The following is a 19,738-nucleotide window of genomic DNA, read 5'->3' on the forward strand; positions in this document are numbered from 1 at the left end:
ACAGACAAAATACCAGCCCGGCGCCCGAGTATCACTTCTGTAACTTTAGTGCCTTGCTGGGAACTGTCGCGTCCGATGTCCTTCGTATGTCATGGGAACGGTTCTGGCGTGAATTTCATTGCTTACATATACATATAGTGTACGATTATGCAGAAACGCAAGATACCAAGATTTGAAGAAGCTAATTTTTACCACATAAAGAAAGTATTACCGTACATGATTTTAACACTGAAGCGCAGAATGCATAAGGCATCACATAAAAGCAAATGGAAGATTATAGTGCCGCGAATATTTCCAGTGAGTTCGTTTTTCAAATCTGCCGCCACATCACCTTGTCGGTTTCTTTGCGACGCAAGACACGACTAGATTTATCTCGATTGATCGCAGCCAGGCAGAGCTGATTCTACGTTGTTCCGGAATGTTCTAGTAACTTTGCGCTCTTTATCTCGAAAGTTCGCTATCAGCTTTAAATTGAGCACGGCCGACAGCGGCCGGCGTTCTGTTCGACGACCGCCGAGCACGCTTGTCGCTTCGCCGCCGCCCAGTGATTCAGTCCATTTTGGGTGCAAGTCAGCCCGAATAAAGAGCTTTCTTTTAGAAGACCCTTTCGTCCGTCTTCATCGCTGCTTCGACTGCCGTCACCACTACGTGACAATAGACACTAACGCCTGGGCTACAGAATACTGCAATTGGCCGCAGCGGTGGATCAGTGGTTATGGCTCTCGGCTGCTGACTCAAAAGACGCGGGTTTGATGCAGGGCGCGGCGGTCGCATTTCGATGGAGGTGAAACTGGAGCCCTGTGTGCTGTGCGATGTCAGTACACGTTAAATAATCCCAGGTGGTCGAAATTTCCGGAGCACTTCACTACGGCATCCGTCATAGCCCGAGTCGCTTTGGAGCATTAAACTCCCATAAACCCGAATAATGCAATTTGAAAAAAGAATAATAGAGGCGTCACATGAAATTCTGTGTATCAATATAAAATAAAGAAGCCGAAACGGTAACAACTCGCTGTCGTAAATTCTTCTAGTCCTGTTTACTATTGGGAAAGCAAGTTCCTTGAATTATGTTTGTCTTACAACTATGTTCACAGATTTTCATTGAATGATTGCTTCGTTGAGGCACATAGGTTGATGGCGTAATATATGTTTCCTTATCAATAGCGGTTCATAAATAAATTCGTAACTGAGTTTTAATGACATCAATAAAATATAATGCCTGCCTAAAACAGCTTTTTTTCTGAAATTTAATGCCTGTATCGCTCAATGGGGCTTAGAGTTAAAACTGAGGCGTGATTTAATTAATAACAACGCTGATCAATGTCCAGGTCAAGGAGTTCTGCCGAAAGTTGTTTATTATTAGAATTTTAGTAGTCGCTACGCAGGACAACTTTTTGTTAAAACCACTGATATTTGAGAACTGTTTTTTTTAGATGTCGTCTTTTGCTCCTTTACGGACCTGTAGGCTTTTGCGCCTGTAAAATGCCAAATGATAAAAAAGAAACTTTGCAGAATGTAATTTCTTTGTTTCCTCGGAAAAACTTAAGATTTCCGTGAGCCGAGCTTGGAACATTTCACTACAAATTTGCCATTTTCCAGCTTCAGGTGGTTGGTTTTCTTTCATGCCCATTGTCGATAGAATTTTGCGCCTAAAATAGGTATACAGAGAGGTACCGTGCGTTAACTACCACCGTGTTAATTTTGTTCGTTGAAATTGTTCAGCGGCCAAGTTTTGTTGTTCAGCAGCCAGCAGCCATTTCTGTTACATATATTTTTAATGACTCTCCTTTTTGTAACTAACCCTTCTTTGTGGCCCTAATAGCTGGCAGGTTCGCTTTATAGGGCGGAACATCCATATCGTTCCGTAGTGACAGCTTTTTTGGTAAATGTTTGCTACTATCTAAGTTAAATTCTGCAATGCTCAAAAACGCTAGAGATCATCTGGTATGACAGTCACTAAGTCTGGGCAGGATAGGTGTCGGTGACTTGAGCAGTAAAAGCCAGAGTGGGAGAACGAGATTAAATATGGACACGGATCTGCCTTCTAAAGAATATGAATCGAGGCTAAATACTTCTGTACATTATGGGATACTGGCTGTGGAGCCGCTAATACAGTTTACAAGAGGAAAGTGTACAAGTTTTATCTCGCAATAGTTTACTGCGGGGCAGAAGCTTGGAGGCTAACGAAGAGACGTGAACAATAGAAAGGAATATGATAGACTTAACGCCAACAGAGAGGAAGAAAGCAGAGTGGATCAGGGAGCAAACGCGAGTTGGTGACATCGAAGTCGAGATCAAGAAGATTAAATGAGCATGGGCATGTAATGTGAAGGCAATACAATCTATAGTCCTTAAGAGGAACGGGCAGGGTTCAAAGAGAACATACGCGTAGCATGGCGCGGAAGAAAGTGTGTGGGGAAAATGACACTGGGAAGTTGGCGGGGGTAAGGTGATGCAGCGGCCACAGAACAGGAATAATGGATACATGCGTGAAAGGACTTTGTCCTGCAGGGGACGCAGTTAGACTCATGATGAATGCGGTTTAAGCAAGAGAAGAGTTTTGCACAGCATCCCGGTAATTAAAATTTTCTCTCGGGGAGTTACCTATCCCCTCAGTATGACGCCGAAAGACTTTTTATCTCTTGATGGGGCAACTTATCAAGCATCGTACTAACGTACTGAATGGCTTCCCGAACACACGCAACGCAAAAAATAGCCAGAAAAACCTGTTCGGAGAAAAAGAGCATAATGAAAACACCAAAAAAGTAACTGCCAAGTTTCGGTCCGTAAAGGAAAACTCTCGGGAGCGCTGTTTCCTAACGAATCAAACGGAAGCGCCGAGAGGCGTTTCAGACGATGAGGGCAGATAAGTTTGCCCACGTTTCCACGGCTTTGAAAGTTACGTACGAGCAATAAAACAGTCCTGCTTCTGAGAACACGCGCGCGCTCAACTCGATTCTAGCTAAACAACGTGGTCTCAATACTGCGATAATAAAATAGACATTGTTGTTATGCCTGTGGTAAGACTGCATGTATAGCATTGCGGTCGCCCTTAGGACATTGTTTTCTCTGTTTGTGTGTTGTCCAGAGTTAGCTTTCCGTGGCCGTTTTCGCCGCTATGAATTGTTTTCGCTGCGTGTTGAAGTGCTCTTCGCGGTGATGAACATCCCGTCGCCCCCTGCTCGTTCAGTTTTTTGCGGCTTAGTATGCAAAAGCTAAAATTCCGCGAGTTTTTGCAGGATAACGATAGTTTCCAAAATCTGTGCCGCTGTCTTGTTGTTCATTGCTGCCCGCTGTAAACAACTCCAAGAAGGTTGCTGAAAATCTGTGGACTTTGACAGAAAGCGAATGCGATTGTGTCAAGCTTGTGTGTGCAGTTTCTGCAAATGCTGACCCCGGTATTAAAGGGTTTTTCACGATGCTACAGAGACTGGAAACGATGCTGCAGCAATTTGATCACATGACCAGCCACCATCTTCAAAACCTCGAACAGAAAAGAATCCTTCCAATGCGAGTAGGAAGAGCAAACACTCTTAAAATAATGAAATGAAGTGAACACTGAGAAGCGAAAATAGAACTGAAGTAAGTGAATTAAAAATAAAGTGTAACAAACAAAGAAATGAAGACGAAAAGGAAAGCCGAAAATGGCAGTAGCATAGCTATTCGCTGGAAATTTTATGTCGAGCCGTAACATAGCCTTGCTTAGCCGCAGCTGAATTGTTTTGACACATGAGAACGGCCAACGGTCTTCCCTCCGTGCCGCAAGTTTCTCAGTGTAGTGGAGGCACGAGGGTAAATTGATGGCTTCCCCACGTGTGCGTGTGGCACTTTATCGCGTGAGGACAGCACGACTGTGGACTCTGAGTAATTCATATTTCACTGCGTGGCCTTCACTGCATTCCAGGTTGAATGAAGCTGAGAGCGCGAGGCCACAGTATTCACAGTTGTGGTGCCCTCAAGTGATCGTGACGTCGGCACACGAGCTGTTGGACGGAGCGATATTTCTATGGATCATGCGCTCGCTGCCTTCTATGCTGCGAAAAACAAATGCCAGACGGGACCAGCAAGAGTTCCAGCCTACGTGAGAAGACGATGGCGGCCTTTCCTCCTACCAATCAGTAAATATTCTGCCCTTACGCATCTCACGGGCGCCGTTCTGCCGCATCCTTTGTGGCCTACAAGAGGTCGACTACGTCGCGATAGAGGGCTAGTAGACTCTGGATTAAAAGTTTACTTTCACGGCGCACGAGTTCATCATATCGGATCGTTGCAGTACGATCTACGCACTCCGTATATTTGTTTTGTAATATCCGTACCTGGCAAAATACACTTCCACTACGTGCACTACGAGAGCAACTGGATTTCGGCCCTTTCTGGATTCTGGATTATGCTGAGGGTCTTCTAGTGCATCAATTTTAAATTTCTCGCGGAACGAGTAATTTGTCGACATACGATATTTTTGCATATAATTGCACCGTACAGCAAACAGAGCAACATCGCGCGTCGTAGAATCAGCAGTTGGCTGCGGCTGGAAGGTTCACTAAAATCTGGTCGCTCCTCGCCTCACAAAAAACAAAGCGATCAGGACCCATGCCAGGTGATTCGAGCATGAACAAACCAACGCTAAAAAAATTACCGCAATATCAAGGCTGCCTGTGCTTTCATTGTAGTGCTTAGAAAACATTCAACTTGTTTGAGGTACGTCAGATGCTTCGTAGATGGCAGCTGGGGAGTAGCCTTTGCCTGCTTGCATCGAAACAGTTTTTAAACGCGCACCAAACCTCAGCAGGTTATAAAGCCTAGTTCACAGAAGGAGGCTCTTGTCTGACCTGTCTATTTCTCTAGGAGTTACAGTCTCCATACCTACTTGATCAGGTCCAAAGGTATATTTCTGTTTTGCAGTCGTACTAAGGGGACTGAAAACAGGTCTTAATTTATATGCTCACAGTCAGCGACATCTGATGCAAATCGTCATCATAGCGAGCACTTTTCACTGCATTATCGACACAAGGCTGGATAACTTGTGTAAAATGCGCATGTTAGACAACGATGTTGCAGCCACAGCTTCGATCATGTTAAATTCAACAAACTTTTTCGTGTTTCCCCTCTTTCGAAATGCGCCTTCTGCGGCAGGATTATTTATTCATTTATTTATTTATTTATTTATTTATTTATTTATTTATTTATTTATTTATTTATTTATTTATTTATTTATTTATTTATTTATTTATTTATTTATTTATTATTTATTTATTTATTTATTATTTATTTATTTATTTATTTATTTATTTATTTCAAAATACTCCAGGCCAGCATTGGCCCAAGCAGGAGGGGCATGAAAGAACACAAATCATAACACCACGTGAAAACATTTCGTTTGACACACAGAAAAACCGAAAGCAAGAAGATGAACATAGCAAGAGAAAAAATACATGCTCAAAAAAGGGGAAAAAATAGTCACTTCCTTTTTAGTTGAGCAAAAATGTTTTTAGCGCCTGTTCCACGTTAGGAGAGTTAAATATTGATTCAGGTAGTGCGTTCCAATCTGCTATTGTTTGAGGGAAAAAACTGGGCTTAAATGCGTTTCTTTTGGCAAAAATAGGCTTTAAGGATTGCTCCCAACTATGGCGGGTCACTTCTAGCAGTGGATTGCCTGAGGAATGAAGGGGGAGAAATGCTAAGCTTACCAGCTATAATTTTATGAAGGAAAGAAATACGGTTAACTTTTCTGCGTGTACGGAGCAACGGAATGTTATTGTCTTTCATGAGCTGTGTTGGAGAGTCAGACCTTCTATATCTATGAAAAATGAAGCGTACTGCCTTCCTCTGGATGAGCTCTAATTGATAGATATCTTTCTTGGTGTGCGGGTCCCAAATTTCAGAAGGATATTCAAGTTTGGACCTGACTAAAGTTTTGTAAGCCAGAAGCTTAATATTTTTAGGAGTATGTTTATTTACGTCGCAAGAAACAAAGCTTCGAGAAAACGGCTGAACAGATCTCAGAAATATGAGTGCCCCAGGTTAACCGGTTGTTAAGAGTAATTCCTTGATATTTATATTGTGAAACCTCTTTAATGTGGCTGTGGTGAAGGTGATATTGATAATGACTAATACTTTTTTTTCTCCTGACTCTGAGCAGTACACTCTTATCTATATTTAAATCCATGTTATATTCTTTACACCAGTGACATATTTTGAGCAAAGATTTTTGAAGCAACTGATGGTCTCCAATTGATATTATTTCTTTATATACAACGCAGTCATCTGCGAACAATCTTATTGACACAGACGGAGGAATGGTATCTATTAAATCATTTAAATATATTAAAACAGCAAAGCATCTCAATCACGCGACTTCAGCATTCTGTCCGGCTGGTTTGGAACAAAAAAAAAAATGAGCGCCAAAGAAACTGAGCTACTGCGCCGCATGATGAGCCAATTATCACTCAACTGTTTTAACTGCAAAGTTGTGAGGAGACTCTCCCGGAATTCATGTGTGGAGCCTTCATATATCATATCAATCCTGAAGCAATACTAGGCTATGTCGGCACCTGGCGTGTCCGCAAAAAGTGCACTCGGATTGTGGAAGCAAAACGTGAAGGAAAATGTGTCGCACGATATGATGTCATCAGCTAATGTAAAGTAATCATGATTGAATGTACATGACAACTGGTACATTAATAGTGTCAGATCATTGTCATGCTCATGTGAGTCATTGTCTCAGGAAGGAATTGAGTCGTGGCCATCAAAGTCATTAGTCATGATCATAAGTCATGCACACAAAATGGGTCACAAAACGTGCTCAGTCATGGTCACAAAATGTGCTGAGTCACCAGTGAGAAAATGAGTCACAAAAAGTAAGTGTGCTGAGTCATGAGTCACAAAATAGTGTTGAGTCATGGGTCACAGAATGGGCCACAAAGCGCAGAGTCATGGGCCACAAAATGGGTCAGAAAGTGCCGAGCCTAGGGTCACACAATCGGTCGCAAAATGTTTAGGGCGGGGTTGAGGTGTTCACAGAGATGTCGAGACCTGAGAGCTACTTTGCTCTTTCCTCAAAAACGCTTCCTTTCCTCAAAACATGCTTTCGCATTCCTCCACGTAAGTAGGCTTAAGTGCCCTCAGAATTTTGATAGTATGCTATTTGGGGCACATTCAAATAGTTGGCCACTTTGTAAATAGCGCGTGCATATATACATGATCCCGGTTTGTGTATACAGGGTATGTCCGAAAAGCAACGTCAGTCGGTTAAAAAAAGCATTTAATTGATCGGTACAGCACAATATGAGGTTTCAAAACAGGCTCCTCCTCCGCCTCTGCATCGCTTCCAGCGAGATTTCCAGGCCTAGAAGGCGTCACGGTTGGCCTTCTCCGGAATGTCCTTCAGACGTTTGGTGCAAGCGTCTTTGGTTTTGTAAACTGTCCCGAAATGATACCCTTTCAAAGGGGTTTTAAAGCGCGGAAACAAGATGTCTAGAAGAGCCACGTAAGGACTCTATGGCGGCTGGGGAACCGTTGGCACCTTTGAACCAGCCAGGAAGTGGGCCACGAGGAAGGCGGTATGGGCTGGCGCTTTGTCATGGTGAAGTTTGCAATCATCGGCGACATCAGGCTGGACGCGGCGAACGCTTCGTTTCAGTGTCTTGAGCACGTCCACTTAGAATTTGGCGTTGATGGGTGTACCATGAGCTACAAAGTAATGGTGGACGAGCACCCTGATGTCAATGGACAGAATGAGCATAATGTTGACGTCTGACTTGCACTTTCTGGCCTTCTTCTTGCGAGGGGACGCCGAGGTGTGCCACTAGGCACTTCGCTGTTTCGCTTGCTGCATGTTTCGCTGCTCTATGTTTCAGTGTCACACAGGTATTTCAACACCTACGACTCGTCACTTCTGATGATATTTTTAAAAGTGGGGATCGATTTCTCACAAATCTCGAAGTTCCGGGCGCGTCAAAATCTCGTGAACAGTACTTTTTTGAATGTTTAATGGCGGTGCCACTAAACACTAAACAGACACTCAAACGACGCTTTGAGCTCAAAGGATCTCTCGCACGCGTCACATTTTCGCCGGTGACGGTCGCTGATGGTTGTCCAGCAAAGGCTTCACCGCTGACCTCTTCACGACCTTCTAAAAGGCCTTGTGTCACCGGTAGACATGACGTTCCGACAAACAAAAATTACCACAGACTGCCTTTATCGCAGGAAAAGTTTCCACTAAGGACATGCAGAATTTCACACAAAGCATGATGGAAACACTTTGTTCCAACGAGCGCTGCATTTGTGCTTGCACGGAAGACGAAAACAAGCTTCACGGAAAAGCCTGCCCTTACTCTCCACATGGTCACAGATGACAGAGCGACCGCGCGTGCGTGAGCTAAGTTCCCCGTCCATCAATCCCAACCGGTTCTAGCGCGCTGTTTCGTATAGTTGCTTCGCAGTATATTCAGTGTCATTACTTTTCGAGAACACATTTAGCATGCTTTAAGGTGTCGCAATTGATAAAAAGTATTGTTTGCGTTCAATGCGCGGCGGCTGTAGCCAGAGGCTCAGGAATAGTGACGGGAAGAAAACAGCGTGCCGGAGAGAATCAGAATTAGGAACTGCGTCTTTAGAAGGCGCCGGCAAGCATAGCTGCACCAGAGTAGCTTCCTCCCTCCTTTCCCCGGACGACGCACGCCGGCTCTAGCCCACGCAGATCGCGAACACACTGCATTCTCGATTTTAGCCTTGTCTACAGTCGTGGACGTGGTTGCAAATTATTTTCATTTCCAAGCGCATCAGCCAAGTAAGGCTTTTAGGGAACCTTGTCGTAATAGCAAATAAGTCACTCTTACCGAAAATGGGTCTCTGATTAGCGAAAAAGATGCGTACAAGCAAAGTGCACGTAGTGACACAGCTCGCGGTTTCCCGCACTGCTCCTGGTGACGTAAGCTATCGGCCGGCCACTCCACGATTAGCCCATCGCGCTTTTTTTTTTTGCAGCGCTGTTATGACGACAGCCGGAGAATCAATGAAAATATGAGAAAAGCAACGCTGCGAGCATAGCCAGGACTGTGACAAGTCTCATAATTGAAACTGCTCAAACCAGACCATGGCCACAAAGACGAGACACAAACATGAGGGCCGAGTATTTAACCTCGCATTTCATGCACTCAAACAGCGTGGCACCGTTCTACGCGGCAAGCTCAGAGCCGCAAGCTGTCAACGGCATTCACGCTCAAAAAGTGCTTGAGGGCTGCGGCGAACAAAATCCTGAAAAACAACGTAACCTTCGCAGTCTTTGAGCGCTCATCAACGTGGAAGAATGTCGCGGATTTCATTTGAGATTTTCTCATGAGCACTGCCACGTTTCAGCGGAGGAAACACACCGGTAGCATTACCTAGGAATAATCTATCCGCCTAGAGTAGCATCCTGCTTAGTTTGATGTTTTCTTTTTTGTTCCTTTGAGACAGTAAAGAAAAAGAATTAAACAGAAAGTTACGTCACTTGAAAAAGGAAGTAAAACTTAATGAAAGGAAAGGCAGATAGTTTTGTTCACGGCATATTGTGCTAGCATGGGGGTAGTTATTGAGGAGACAGCAAAGGGTCGCGTTAAGTGCCGATGAAGATGCAAAAATGGAGATTATAAAACATTTCGATACACAAGCTGGAAGCTGGAAACATTGGAGTATGTTGAATGGTTTGAAGTTCAGGGCCGCGTAAAAGGACCCATTATTCAGATTCTATTATTCAAATTAGATTTTAAATTCCGCTCACAGCCCTGATATAACACTTTCATCTAGCGCCGTTACCAAGCTGGGTAACTTGTTTTTGTTTATGATGTGTTACTGAAGAGCACAAAGGGTATTGGCCATTAACTCATCGCACCGCCATGGTAAGAACCATTAAGAGCCTCAACCATCTCAGAGGCCTTCACCACCGGAATATGACTGTGTGGATGGGGGTATGCACAAGTAGATCCGAAAAGTTAAGGGAACGCATTATTCGCAATTAACCAATGATTTCTCTTTATTTATGGATAAAAAAGTATACTTTTTCCTCTGTTGTCATATGTAGATATTTGTGACTTCTCAGTCCACTAAACTAGAGAACTGACTCTAGTGCGCAAGCTTACTGCTTCCGTTCATGGTAGAACTACCGTCACATTGGGGAGTGTGCGTGCGTGTGGGCTGCTTTAGGGAGGCAGAGGTTGTCAGTTAAGTATGGAGTAGGAGCAGAGGGAGGTATCCCGTGTACCGTGCGAGTAATTATGGACTCGAGGCAGGAGTGACATACATTGTGTATAGACTGGGTATCGCACCGTACTTTTTTGAGGCGCTTAAGCACATCACTGTGATCAAAGTGCATAAAGTGAAGAAGTTAGGTGGGCGGAACGAAGCGTCTGCAAGTAGACGTCAAATGGCATCGAAATTTGCTTGCGATTCTTGAGAAAGGAAGATTTGACAGTGTAAGCATTGCGGGCGTTGGGTGAACGTGTTTAGGTGTAAGAAAACCAGTAGAACTTTTTGAACTTTTTTTTATTGGTGTTCTGTACGCAACTATCCCATAATCGACAAACAGCTGCCGGATATGCGGGGGATAACGACGGTTCCTTCCCTTTGTTTTTAAGCAATATTTCCGAATAATATGTTCTAAAATGATGTATTTTTGCAGTCAATGTTGTGTACCCCTCCTGAGTCGACCATCAAAATTAGCTCCCTAATGAATGCGTGACAGCGAGCTTAACTGTAAAAAATAAACGTTAGGAAAACCTTAATATTTTTGAAATCTCGGCATGGAATTGACAATGAAGCTCTCACCTGACGCCAGCTTGGTTGCAACGGCGGACCATGTCGCGGAACTGCGTTTCGTTTCCACTCCTGGTCTGCAGCTTGTAGCTGACAGGCTGATAACGCTCGTACCATGGACGTTTCACGGTCCCTTCGAAGACGATGGCGTTTTCATTAACCGGCGACGTCTTCACGGCACGTGGGATAAGGAGAAACACGCGTGGGAGCAAACTTAATTAGAAAAATATTTACTCTCTAGAAGCTGATAGAGCACACAAGCCTTGAGCAGTTTGTCTTCGCGGAAATGAACAAGGCTTTTTTCATTATCTTTTTTCTACTGCTGCAAAAGGGGAAGCATTTTATAGGCAGTTCTTATTATTTGTCGTTGATAATATTGCCACAATAACGTCAGCGATGTAAAGACACGCAGCACAGTGAATATATTTCCTCCTATTATGCAGAAATACGTGCCTGCATGTTTGAATGGCCAGCGTAAATGAAAATGACATATGCAGCGAGGAAACGAGAATACCTTCCGGAAATATTTCTAAACGCAATGATCCTCGTGATGTTATTGAGCGGGTAAGGACTTCTCGCTATTTTTGAGACCAGATTAACTCTTCTAGCTGCTCTGAATGGGTTGGAACGCAGAAACCATGCTGTTTGCCATCATGTACAGCTTACTTTCTGCGGGAAAGAAGAAAAAGAAGACTGATGTGCAGGAGTAGGTGCAGCTGCTACCACTCCGCACCAAAGGAGGGCGAAAAGGTTCGAAAGTGTCTCGTTGCAATGTGACTGTTCGTACACGTACCCATGGCAAACAAGCCCTGAAAAGTATCCTCCATAAACCTATCACTGTAAAAATAACGTGTACGTGTGTTTTCGGGCGTAGAAGTGTAGCCATGGTTACATCAGCAGAACACGCACGTCACATGCATGCCAATGCTCGGAGGTAGCACTTAACATAGACTGCATTCATACCTTTCTTCTACGTTGACAACACCTCTCACGTGTTTCAGGCCAGCGCACTACGCTCTTCTGGTGTAAAGCGGAATCACATATAAACCTTTGTAATAATATACGCCCGAGACACTAGCCTGGCTTAGAAAAGTGTCGCCGATAAGATTTACACTTGCCTGCACAGCTCCATAGCCGCGTGGACCCAGGAACATCTCGCATTCATCGGCGATGTCATCAAATCGCCACTCGAAGAGATGGACCACCACACTTCGTCCAGCAATCATGTTGGGGTTCTTAGAACTGCTGGCTCCGGTGGTTATAGCCAAAAAGCTGGCCGCAAGCCAGACAAGTCTCAACGACCCCATGGCTTGAATGAAGCCCTACTACAAAGGACGCCGCTAAAAGAAAATAAAAGCTTAGTGGTGCCGAGGCGTTAGCTTCACTGCATATTTTACGGTCAGATATATGCCAAGAGGAGGGTAAGAAAATGGCCCGAAAAGTAGGATTTATTCTGCGCACACGGTTCACAAAAAAAAACAAACAAACAGTCACAATAGTGTAGCGTTCGGTCATGATGGGCTCAGCCCGTGGGGAAGTAATGCGTTACCAGATCGACAGTCGACTCTTACACATCATCTTGATTAATATGAGGATACAACAAGCCTGAAAAACAGAGAACTAAAGGGTTGAAACAAAACAAGATAGCGAACCGACAAGGAATGAACAGAAAATTAACCAACTGCACGTACAGAGGTGAGCATGCTCCACAGGCAGAAACAAGGTTCTAACTTTCAGCATTGTGACTTCTTTAATACGCACTTTCTAAATCGTCTTCGCCACAATCGCCGTAAAGTATGTGGCCTCTACTCAGACATGCTCACAAGTACTGCTTTGTCCGCGCTCCAATCGATCACCGCAATACCTCACACGCAAATTTATATGCCGCATTAAATCATGCGACGGCATTCCTACAGCAAGAGCTCAGTTATTAAAGCATGCAGACCAATAAGTAGTAGCTCACACCGCTTGCGCGCAAACAACTCTATGAGCTCACTATATTGAGAAAGTGCACTTTTAATAAAAATTGCGATATAGCCACAAAGCAATATGGTATATTTTCAGCAACATTTTCGCTCTATATACATTGAACATCACTTCAATTCAACACATTAACCACTGGGTCTCTTCCCGCCTGTGTTCGAACCACGAGGACACGCATTCATATTATGTACGCCGAGCATCGTCGTGAAACGGAAGCGGGGACACCATTTTAACCTTCAAGGTTCTTTAGTGAGACAAACCTGAGGGTGATTACACGGCAGGTATCTAGAACCATGCGTTTTTTTATATTTATTCGAAACAACTAGGAAATGAAGCAACATGCCCTAACTGGCATAACATTTACTATACCGGCTTATATCCTGAACTCAATATATAAAATCGCTCTGTGAAAATGAGCAAAACAAAACGAACAAAGAAGCCTTTTCTGCCTCAGTTGGTGCTCATGTGCATGTTTTTTTAAGCAAGCATTTGGCTGCTTTGCTTCCATGTCAATCATGCTCGACAGCTTTGGTTATTCGGAGCTTTCCGTTGGGATAAATGCAATCACTTCGCAAGACGAAAGGAAATCTGTGCACGAATATGAAACACATTTTCTCGTTGGAGCCTTGCCAAGTTTTTAACAGCCAGTTGTTTCAACATCCGTAAAAAAAAACGAGCCTTTCTTTCAACATGAGTGCTGTTAGATATCCGTGGCCCATTCCAGTAAAACACCCAAGGAACACTGAGTAAGGGGCCCTATGAATGGTCTTCTGACAGACTTGCCTTGTCGAGTAGTAAGCGGTCGACACGGAGCACCAAAGCAAGCGTCAAGATTCTCACGAATTCTAAACGTGTATATTGTAGTTTGCCGTCATTACGCACTTGTAAGCAGAATGTGGAAGAAAACGCCGTTATCACTTTTCAATTTTTCCGTTTTCTTCGCCTTGTATAGTGTTACCATTGAGCACGGAAAGACGTAAAATAGAAACGATTATACTCACTCTAGCAAGGTTATAAATTCAGGGTAACAGACGTAAGGTGGAACCCTAAAATATTCATCAATTAAAAAAAAATGAGTTTTGAGTTATGGCACCTCTTTCCGCTCTGTCGCGCATCTCACTGGAGCCAATTGTCCTAAATATATGTTCCTTGACTTATACTGAATAGTTAGCGTTTTAAATATTACCTTTAGTCTCCTTATATATTGAATGGAGCATAATAGCCTTTAGCGAGTAATTTTCATATAGGGTTTATAACCTCGAATACACAGGTACCCTCGGCACTGTGGCCCTAAAAATTTTGGTTGTTTCGACGAGTTACGTGCACTGGAAGGGTTGCTTTGCCTTCAAGCGTTTCAAAAGCGCATCTCTTTTGGCACCATGCAGGTAAACGTTCTTGGCTACAGTGCCCAGGGTTACCACGTTTTTGAGAAGATAAAAACTGATATGAATATTACTTAGGGGGGCTACATCTTTCTCAAAAATAAGGACACTAACAGTACCAGTTAAAAGTTTGCTGTTCAATATATGTTAACGAGCTCAGCATTTAGCTGTATTCTGATGCGCTACACTGATTACAATAAAATCTAAAAAAAGCGCTCTTCTTAGTCAAAAACTTGCTTTTAGAAATTGCCGAAACATTCAGTGCACTTGGAAATATTTATTGAAAAATGCTTCAGAAGTTTAGATTTATTTAGGCTAAAGAATGTATCAAGCTGTGTTTCATCAATTCGGCACAACCTCGTATTTTAGTATGTCTGTATCACCCACAGTCTCCCAGAGTACCTTTCACTGTATCTCCCATAGCAGCAAAAAAATCAAACTCCGACTCAGGGCGTGCTGTGCGCCCGAACTGGTCTGCATTCAAGCAAAGAAGCATTTAAAAAATCAAAAACGGAATGCGCTGCGAAAGAAAGTCTGTTCCCCCACAAATCGAACGCAACTTGATGCGCATATTACTTGATTTTTTCCCCCGTAAACACTGAGGTTTCTGATAGTTGGCTGAAGGCACTTCAGCTGGCTTTACCAGAAGTAACACTCTGCTTCTTTGGGTGTTGCGCGACAGCGTACGTTTCGGAATGGGCACCGGCAGCGGTATAGTTCGGCAACAGCAGAGCTTTGTGAGAAGACAATATTGAGCGATACTAACCTTTCTTTACGCAGTGTACTCCTGATATAGAGCGTCTCCGATTGCTGCGGACCGACAACCAGCCGTTGGGCAGCTTTCAATGCAACTGCTGCCTGACACACCGGGCTTCCTAATACACGTTGCCTTCAGAAAAAGAGCCGCGGGTGAGCTGACGGCTCAACTTGCACGTAGCACCAAGTCGACGCAAGCACCACCAACGCGATGCAAAGCAAAGATACAAGCCTCCGCTGAAGGCGCAATTTCTATCGTGGAACCATCGTGGGCTGACTATGTCGAACCACTGCCGTCGCAGAAAGTGAAATGCACCCAGCTCACAGCTGCGTCCAAGGCGTTTCTCAGCCCCAGTCCCAAGCCAGTCCCTCGACGGAACCCGACGCAAGTGCCAGCTGATACAGGGCGCCGCGCTGAGATAAATCGTTATCAGCGGGCAGGCCGGTGACTGCAATAAACCGGTTACTTCTCTAGCTGTCGTGGTCTCCTATGGTTTCCAAAAGAATTCAATCGCAAACCACCACTGGCATTCTGTTCGTACACACCAGAAATATAGCATACTCTCAAGTTTGGTACTTTGCGAAGGCTTGCCTTCAAATTCTAAGAGCGGCTGTGTTGCATCGCAACTTGAAAGATAAAAGCGCAGGATGAGCTAAGATCAGATGTCACAGTTCTTCTAAAGCTGTTGAATTTGATCTTCATGATTACGATTACACTGATGCGTTTACTGTACTGATTACTCTAGTTTAGTGACGTATGAAGTTGGACCACTGGGCAGTCCCTAGGTAGAGGGCGAGCAGTCTCGTTTTTTTGCCGTCGCATTTATTGCGTTAGCAATAGAAACTTTATTGTGAGCACACGCCGGTGTCACCATATGTACGGATGTGTACACGGAATAACCACTTGCTACGGCCGACAGGTGGCAAAGTGAAGAGAGGCAAATCGCCCGCTCCACTACTCAAATAGAAGGGATTAAGCTACAAATGGTGTCTGGAACATCTGAAACGGAAGCCACCTGCGTAATCTTCAGCGGAGTTCCCTTCAGAATAAAGAAGGATTCCGCTATGAGGGTTGGAGGCTTCAATCAGAACATTCGTACGTGTAGTTAATCAACAGACTTGCTGGGCGCAATAGGAAGCAAAATAGCTTGCCGATGCCAGCGTCCGTCAATACGATAGAGGACACCAAGTCATCTCGGGACACAGCTCCCCACGCATTGACTGTAGTGCGGCCACTTGATGCCACTTCCTGGACGTAACGGGGGTTGTGGCGGGCATAGAAAGGGCGCCATAGTGTGTGTTTTTGGCCCAGCGTGTTGTGAACGCTGACTCGTCGAAAAATATTACCGTTTTCCAGTAGTCGGTGGTCCAGTCGACGTGTGCACTTGGGAATTTAAGTCGTGCCGTCTCGTTCGCGTCTGTCAGGAGTGGCGTGTGAGCCGTTACATGGCTCTTCAGACCTCCTTCCGCCAGCTGCGTTTGACTGTAGACATGCACGCCGACACACCAGCAGCAGCGCCTATCTCCTTGGCGGTGCTGGAGGGGCTCGCCCACGCGGCCTCATGAATGCTTTTGTCCTGAGCTGCAGTCGTTGCTCGAGGGTGCCGTTTATGTGGAGCGTCGCCGATGAGGCCTTCATCCCTATAAGCCTGGATTATGCGGTTCGCAGTCTTATTTGACCTTGCAATAATATCCCTTATTTAGCGTTGGGTATACTGTTTTAACGAGAGTTCAACTATCCGCAATCTGTTGGGCACCCGGTACTTCTCGCGAGCTGACAAACGTATTAAGGCGATAGCCTTTAATTAAAGGCTCATACTCGCGGTGCCCGTCCGTCCGTGACAGTATTTAACTCGATAAGAAAAAAAGATCTTTGCGCACGATGGGATTCGAACCGCCATTCTTCCGTTCCACATCTCAGCGTGCTAATGACTACGCTACTTCCTGCCAATGCATATATATTTCTCATTGTCTAGGACGCTGGAGAGTTTGCAGAAAGGCGTCGAATCAGATGGATGCCTCCCAAATGCCCTCCAGTGTCCCCAGCATTTAAGAGTCACAAACAATTGTGTACTTACTTAATATCATAACCACAGATCAGTGACACAAGCAGCAATACCGCGCTAAAGGTTTTCGCCTCACCGCACGTTACGTCAACGAACAAAGCGCCTCCTAAACTTTGCTGTTTATTCTCACCTCTACAAACAGGCACTTTCCAGCAGATTGGCCTGCGGCGCTTCGTCCACATTTCCCTGTTCAGTGAAATGATGAAACGAAAAGCGGCATACCAGATAAGAGCGATTGGGCGAACCTAGACGGGGTTGATGGACGGCTGCAGTTATCATTTTCGAAACTGATGTCAAAACAAGAATAAACGAGGGTGAAGGGGAAAGTGAGCAAGTGGAGGTGATGCCAGATTGCTGGAACAGATACACCCTCTCCAGATAGCTCGAAAAAACGGCGCGATCGGCGCCACTGTACCAGCGTGCCGAGCGCTCGGCCACGCGCTCGCGCGGTGTAGCTCATACCGAGAGCGATAGTACTTGTACAAATAACAAGCAGCGGGAGTGCAACGTGTCGGTACCTGAGTTTTCATTCGGCACACCCTCTCGGGCTTAAATGCTCCGCTGCATCCGCACTTTTCAGCCGCGCTTTCCGCGTTAGCTCAAGCTCGATGAAACTCGGACCAGAACTGCAAAAAGCGATGAAGGACCTTTCCAACAACGGGTACCCGCACGAGATAATAAAGACCGCAGAACCCCGCTGCTCACGTCAAAACGTTGAAACAATGGCCACCGAGAGAAGCAGGCGGGCAAGCATCCCCTACGCTCCAGGAGTCAGCGAGGCCTTAGCCAGGGACTACAATGTACTGTAGTACATATCACCCATTTGTCATCAAGAAAACTAGAGCAAAAACTTGTTAGAGTAAAAGACCCGGTCGAGCGCAGCAGATATACCGGAGTTGTATAAAAAATTCCAGCAATGACTACAAAGCCGCATATTTTGGCGAATAAGGCATTTTCATTAAGCGCTTGAATGACGTTGCCATCGGCCGCACGGGAGAAAATGCCTTGGCTGAACACTTGTCAAACTGCTAAACATGCCATCGATTGGAAGAATGCCAGAGTCGTCGCCACGGAGAAGTATTTATCACCCTGCTTACTTCTCAGACCAATACACATTCAAACCACGCCACATGTTCTGAACCGGACGTGGGGCAATCTACCAGAGATTTACGCACGCTTATTACGCCACCTTCGCCGTACATAAGTCATTACCTTCGTCCATCCACTGAAATTGTTGATGTTGTTGTGTGCCTTATAAAACGCGCAGCTCTAGTGATCAAGGGAACAGTGTGGGCCCCGAAACGTGTTTTTTCCCTCCTTTTTAAATTTGGCGAGTGCTCTTTTTTTTATATTAAGTGCAAGATAAATTGCACCCCTTTCGACCAAAGAAACTTCATTGAAGGGTGAAGAATATCAAAGCCTGAAGGAAAACCCTGCAAAATAAAAGATTAACACAGCGCTGGAAACGACACGACACTCGGGAAACATGGCAAAATGATGCTTTATTAGCAGCTTCGTTTATTCTGTGTCCACACCGTTGAAGCAAACATTCACAGTCTTAAAATAAGCAATGATTTCTTAGCGAATTTACGTGCTGGGAGAATTCAGACGTTTCCAGCCATTCTGTCAACTGGAATATGGTTCAAAAGCGTGGCTTTATGGGCTTGTTGGTGCGTTATTATGGCAAGAGAATATAGCGCATAGTAGGACAGGACACTAGAAGAAACGAATAAGTTCGTTTCTCCTTGTGTCCTGTCTTACTATGCGCTATATTCTTTTGCTATAATGCAATATGCGCCTGTAAAAATGGCGCTTTTAAAGAATGTTGTCTTATCAAACAATCAGAATCGTTCACACGTATAAATGATAATTTACATTTCAAGGTGTAATTACTGACCGAAATCATATGACCTAGCCTAAGCTCTGTTTACTGCCTCGGCTTCTGGTCTAAAGGTCCATTCATGTTTGACGCGTTTGTAGTTAAACCACTCGTTACGCAGAAACAGAAGAGGCATCACGAAATTAGTAAAAGCAGTTCCTAATTATCATGCCCCTACAAGCAGCACCAACAGAAACAAGAAGCGAGACACGCATATGAGCACCACCAGTCATTACGCTGGTTAGTTACTGACGTAGCACTCGTGCTGCGTTCACTAGTGCAGCCAAGGACGTACACAGCAACAGAAGTGCATGAGTAGCCGATAGTTTCTGTGCAACACGGGCTCATATGTTTTTCAGGGTTCGAGGACATGGACTGCGGTTGAGCGCGGTGTGGCGTGTTGATGAGCGTGGCATAAAAACAGAAATTAATGTTTTTTTATTGGGAACATAGGAAAAGTCATAGATGCGCCAGTGACTCGCACAACCTATTTACAGCTACAAAGATGTCTCCATTGCGCAGGGAGGTTCTAACTGCGCGGAATTCTAAAAATCAATGCGTTGTCTATTGAAAAAGGCGTTGGCCAAGATATTGGCTTAAGCGTAGAGGTGCTGTTGAATTCCGCCGTAGAGGTGCTGTTGGATTCCGCCGCCGACGGTGAGGAGCTGTCAGGAGACTCGCCTGCAGCGGGATCGAAAGCTGCCACAATGGAGCAGTCCTTCTTTTTGAAGTCCTGCTGCTCCTGGGGAATAGAAGAATATGTAAAGAATTACAACTCGACTGTACTGGAAATAAGGAAGGTGGGGACAGGTGGCATAGGGAACACTGCTAATCAACGCATTATTAATGCATTCCGTGTGTACCAGCTAAAAGTAACCAAA

At 44.7% G+C, this 19,738-nt stretch overlaps 2 protein-coding genes across 2 annotated transcripts in view; both read right to left on the bottom strand.

Annotated features, from left to right (window-relative positions):
• The window catches only part of LOC144121899 (pancreatic alpha-amylase-like), a 31,010-nt gene extending 15,751 nt beyond the window's left edge, over nucleotides 1-15,259 (bottom strand). Inside the window, exons 1-3 of the mRNA XM_077655342.1 lie at nucleotides 14,923-15,259; nucleotides 11,910-12,131; nucleotides 10,804-10,961 (exon numbers count right to left, since the gene is read on the bottom strand). Of these exons, the coding sequence (XP_077511468.1) occupies nucleotides 10,804-10,961; nucleotides 11,910-12,098 (347 nt within the window). The 5' untranslated portion in view covers nucleotides 12,099-12,131; nucleotides 14,923-15,259. The remainder of the gene's footprint in view (nucleotides 1-10,803; nucleotides 10,962-11,909; nucleotides 12,132-14,922) is intronic.
• A 4,010-nt stretch (nucleotides 15,260-19,269) lies between these two features.
• LOC144120144 (acetylcholinesterase-like) overlaps nucleotides 19,270-19,738 on the bottom strand; it is an 80,307-nt gene continuing 79,838 nt past the window's right edge. Inside the window, exon 15 of the mRNA XM_077652579.1 lies at nucleotides 19,270-19,599. Within this exon, the coding sequence (XP_077508705.1) occupies nucleotides 19,387-19,599 (213 nt within the window). The 3' untranslated portion in view covers nucleotides 19,270-19,386. The remainder of the gene's footprint in view (nucleotides 19,600-19,738) is intronic.

Source organism: Amblyomma americanum, chromosome 2 (genome assembly GCF_052857255.1).
Source record: "Amblyomma americanum isolate KBUSLIRL-KWMA chromosome 2, ASM5285725v1, whole genome shotgun sequence".
In the NCBI taxonomy this organism is placed as follows: Eukaryota; Metazoa; Arthropoda; class Arachnida; order Ixodida; family Ixodidae; genus Amblyomma; species Amblyomma americanum.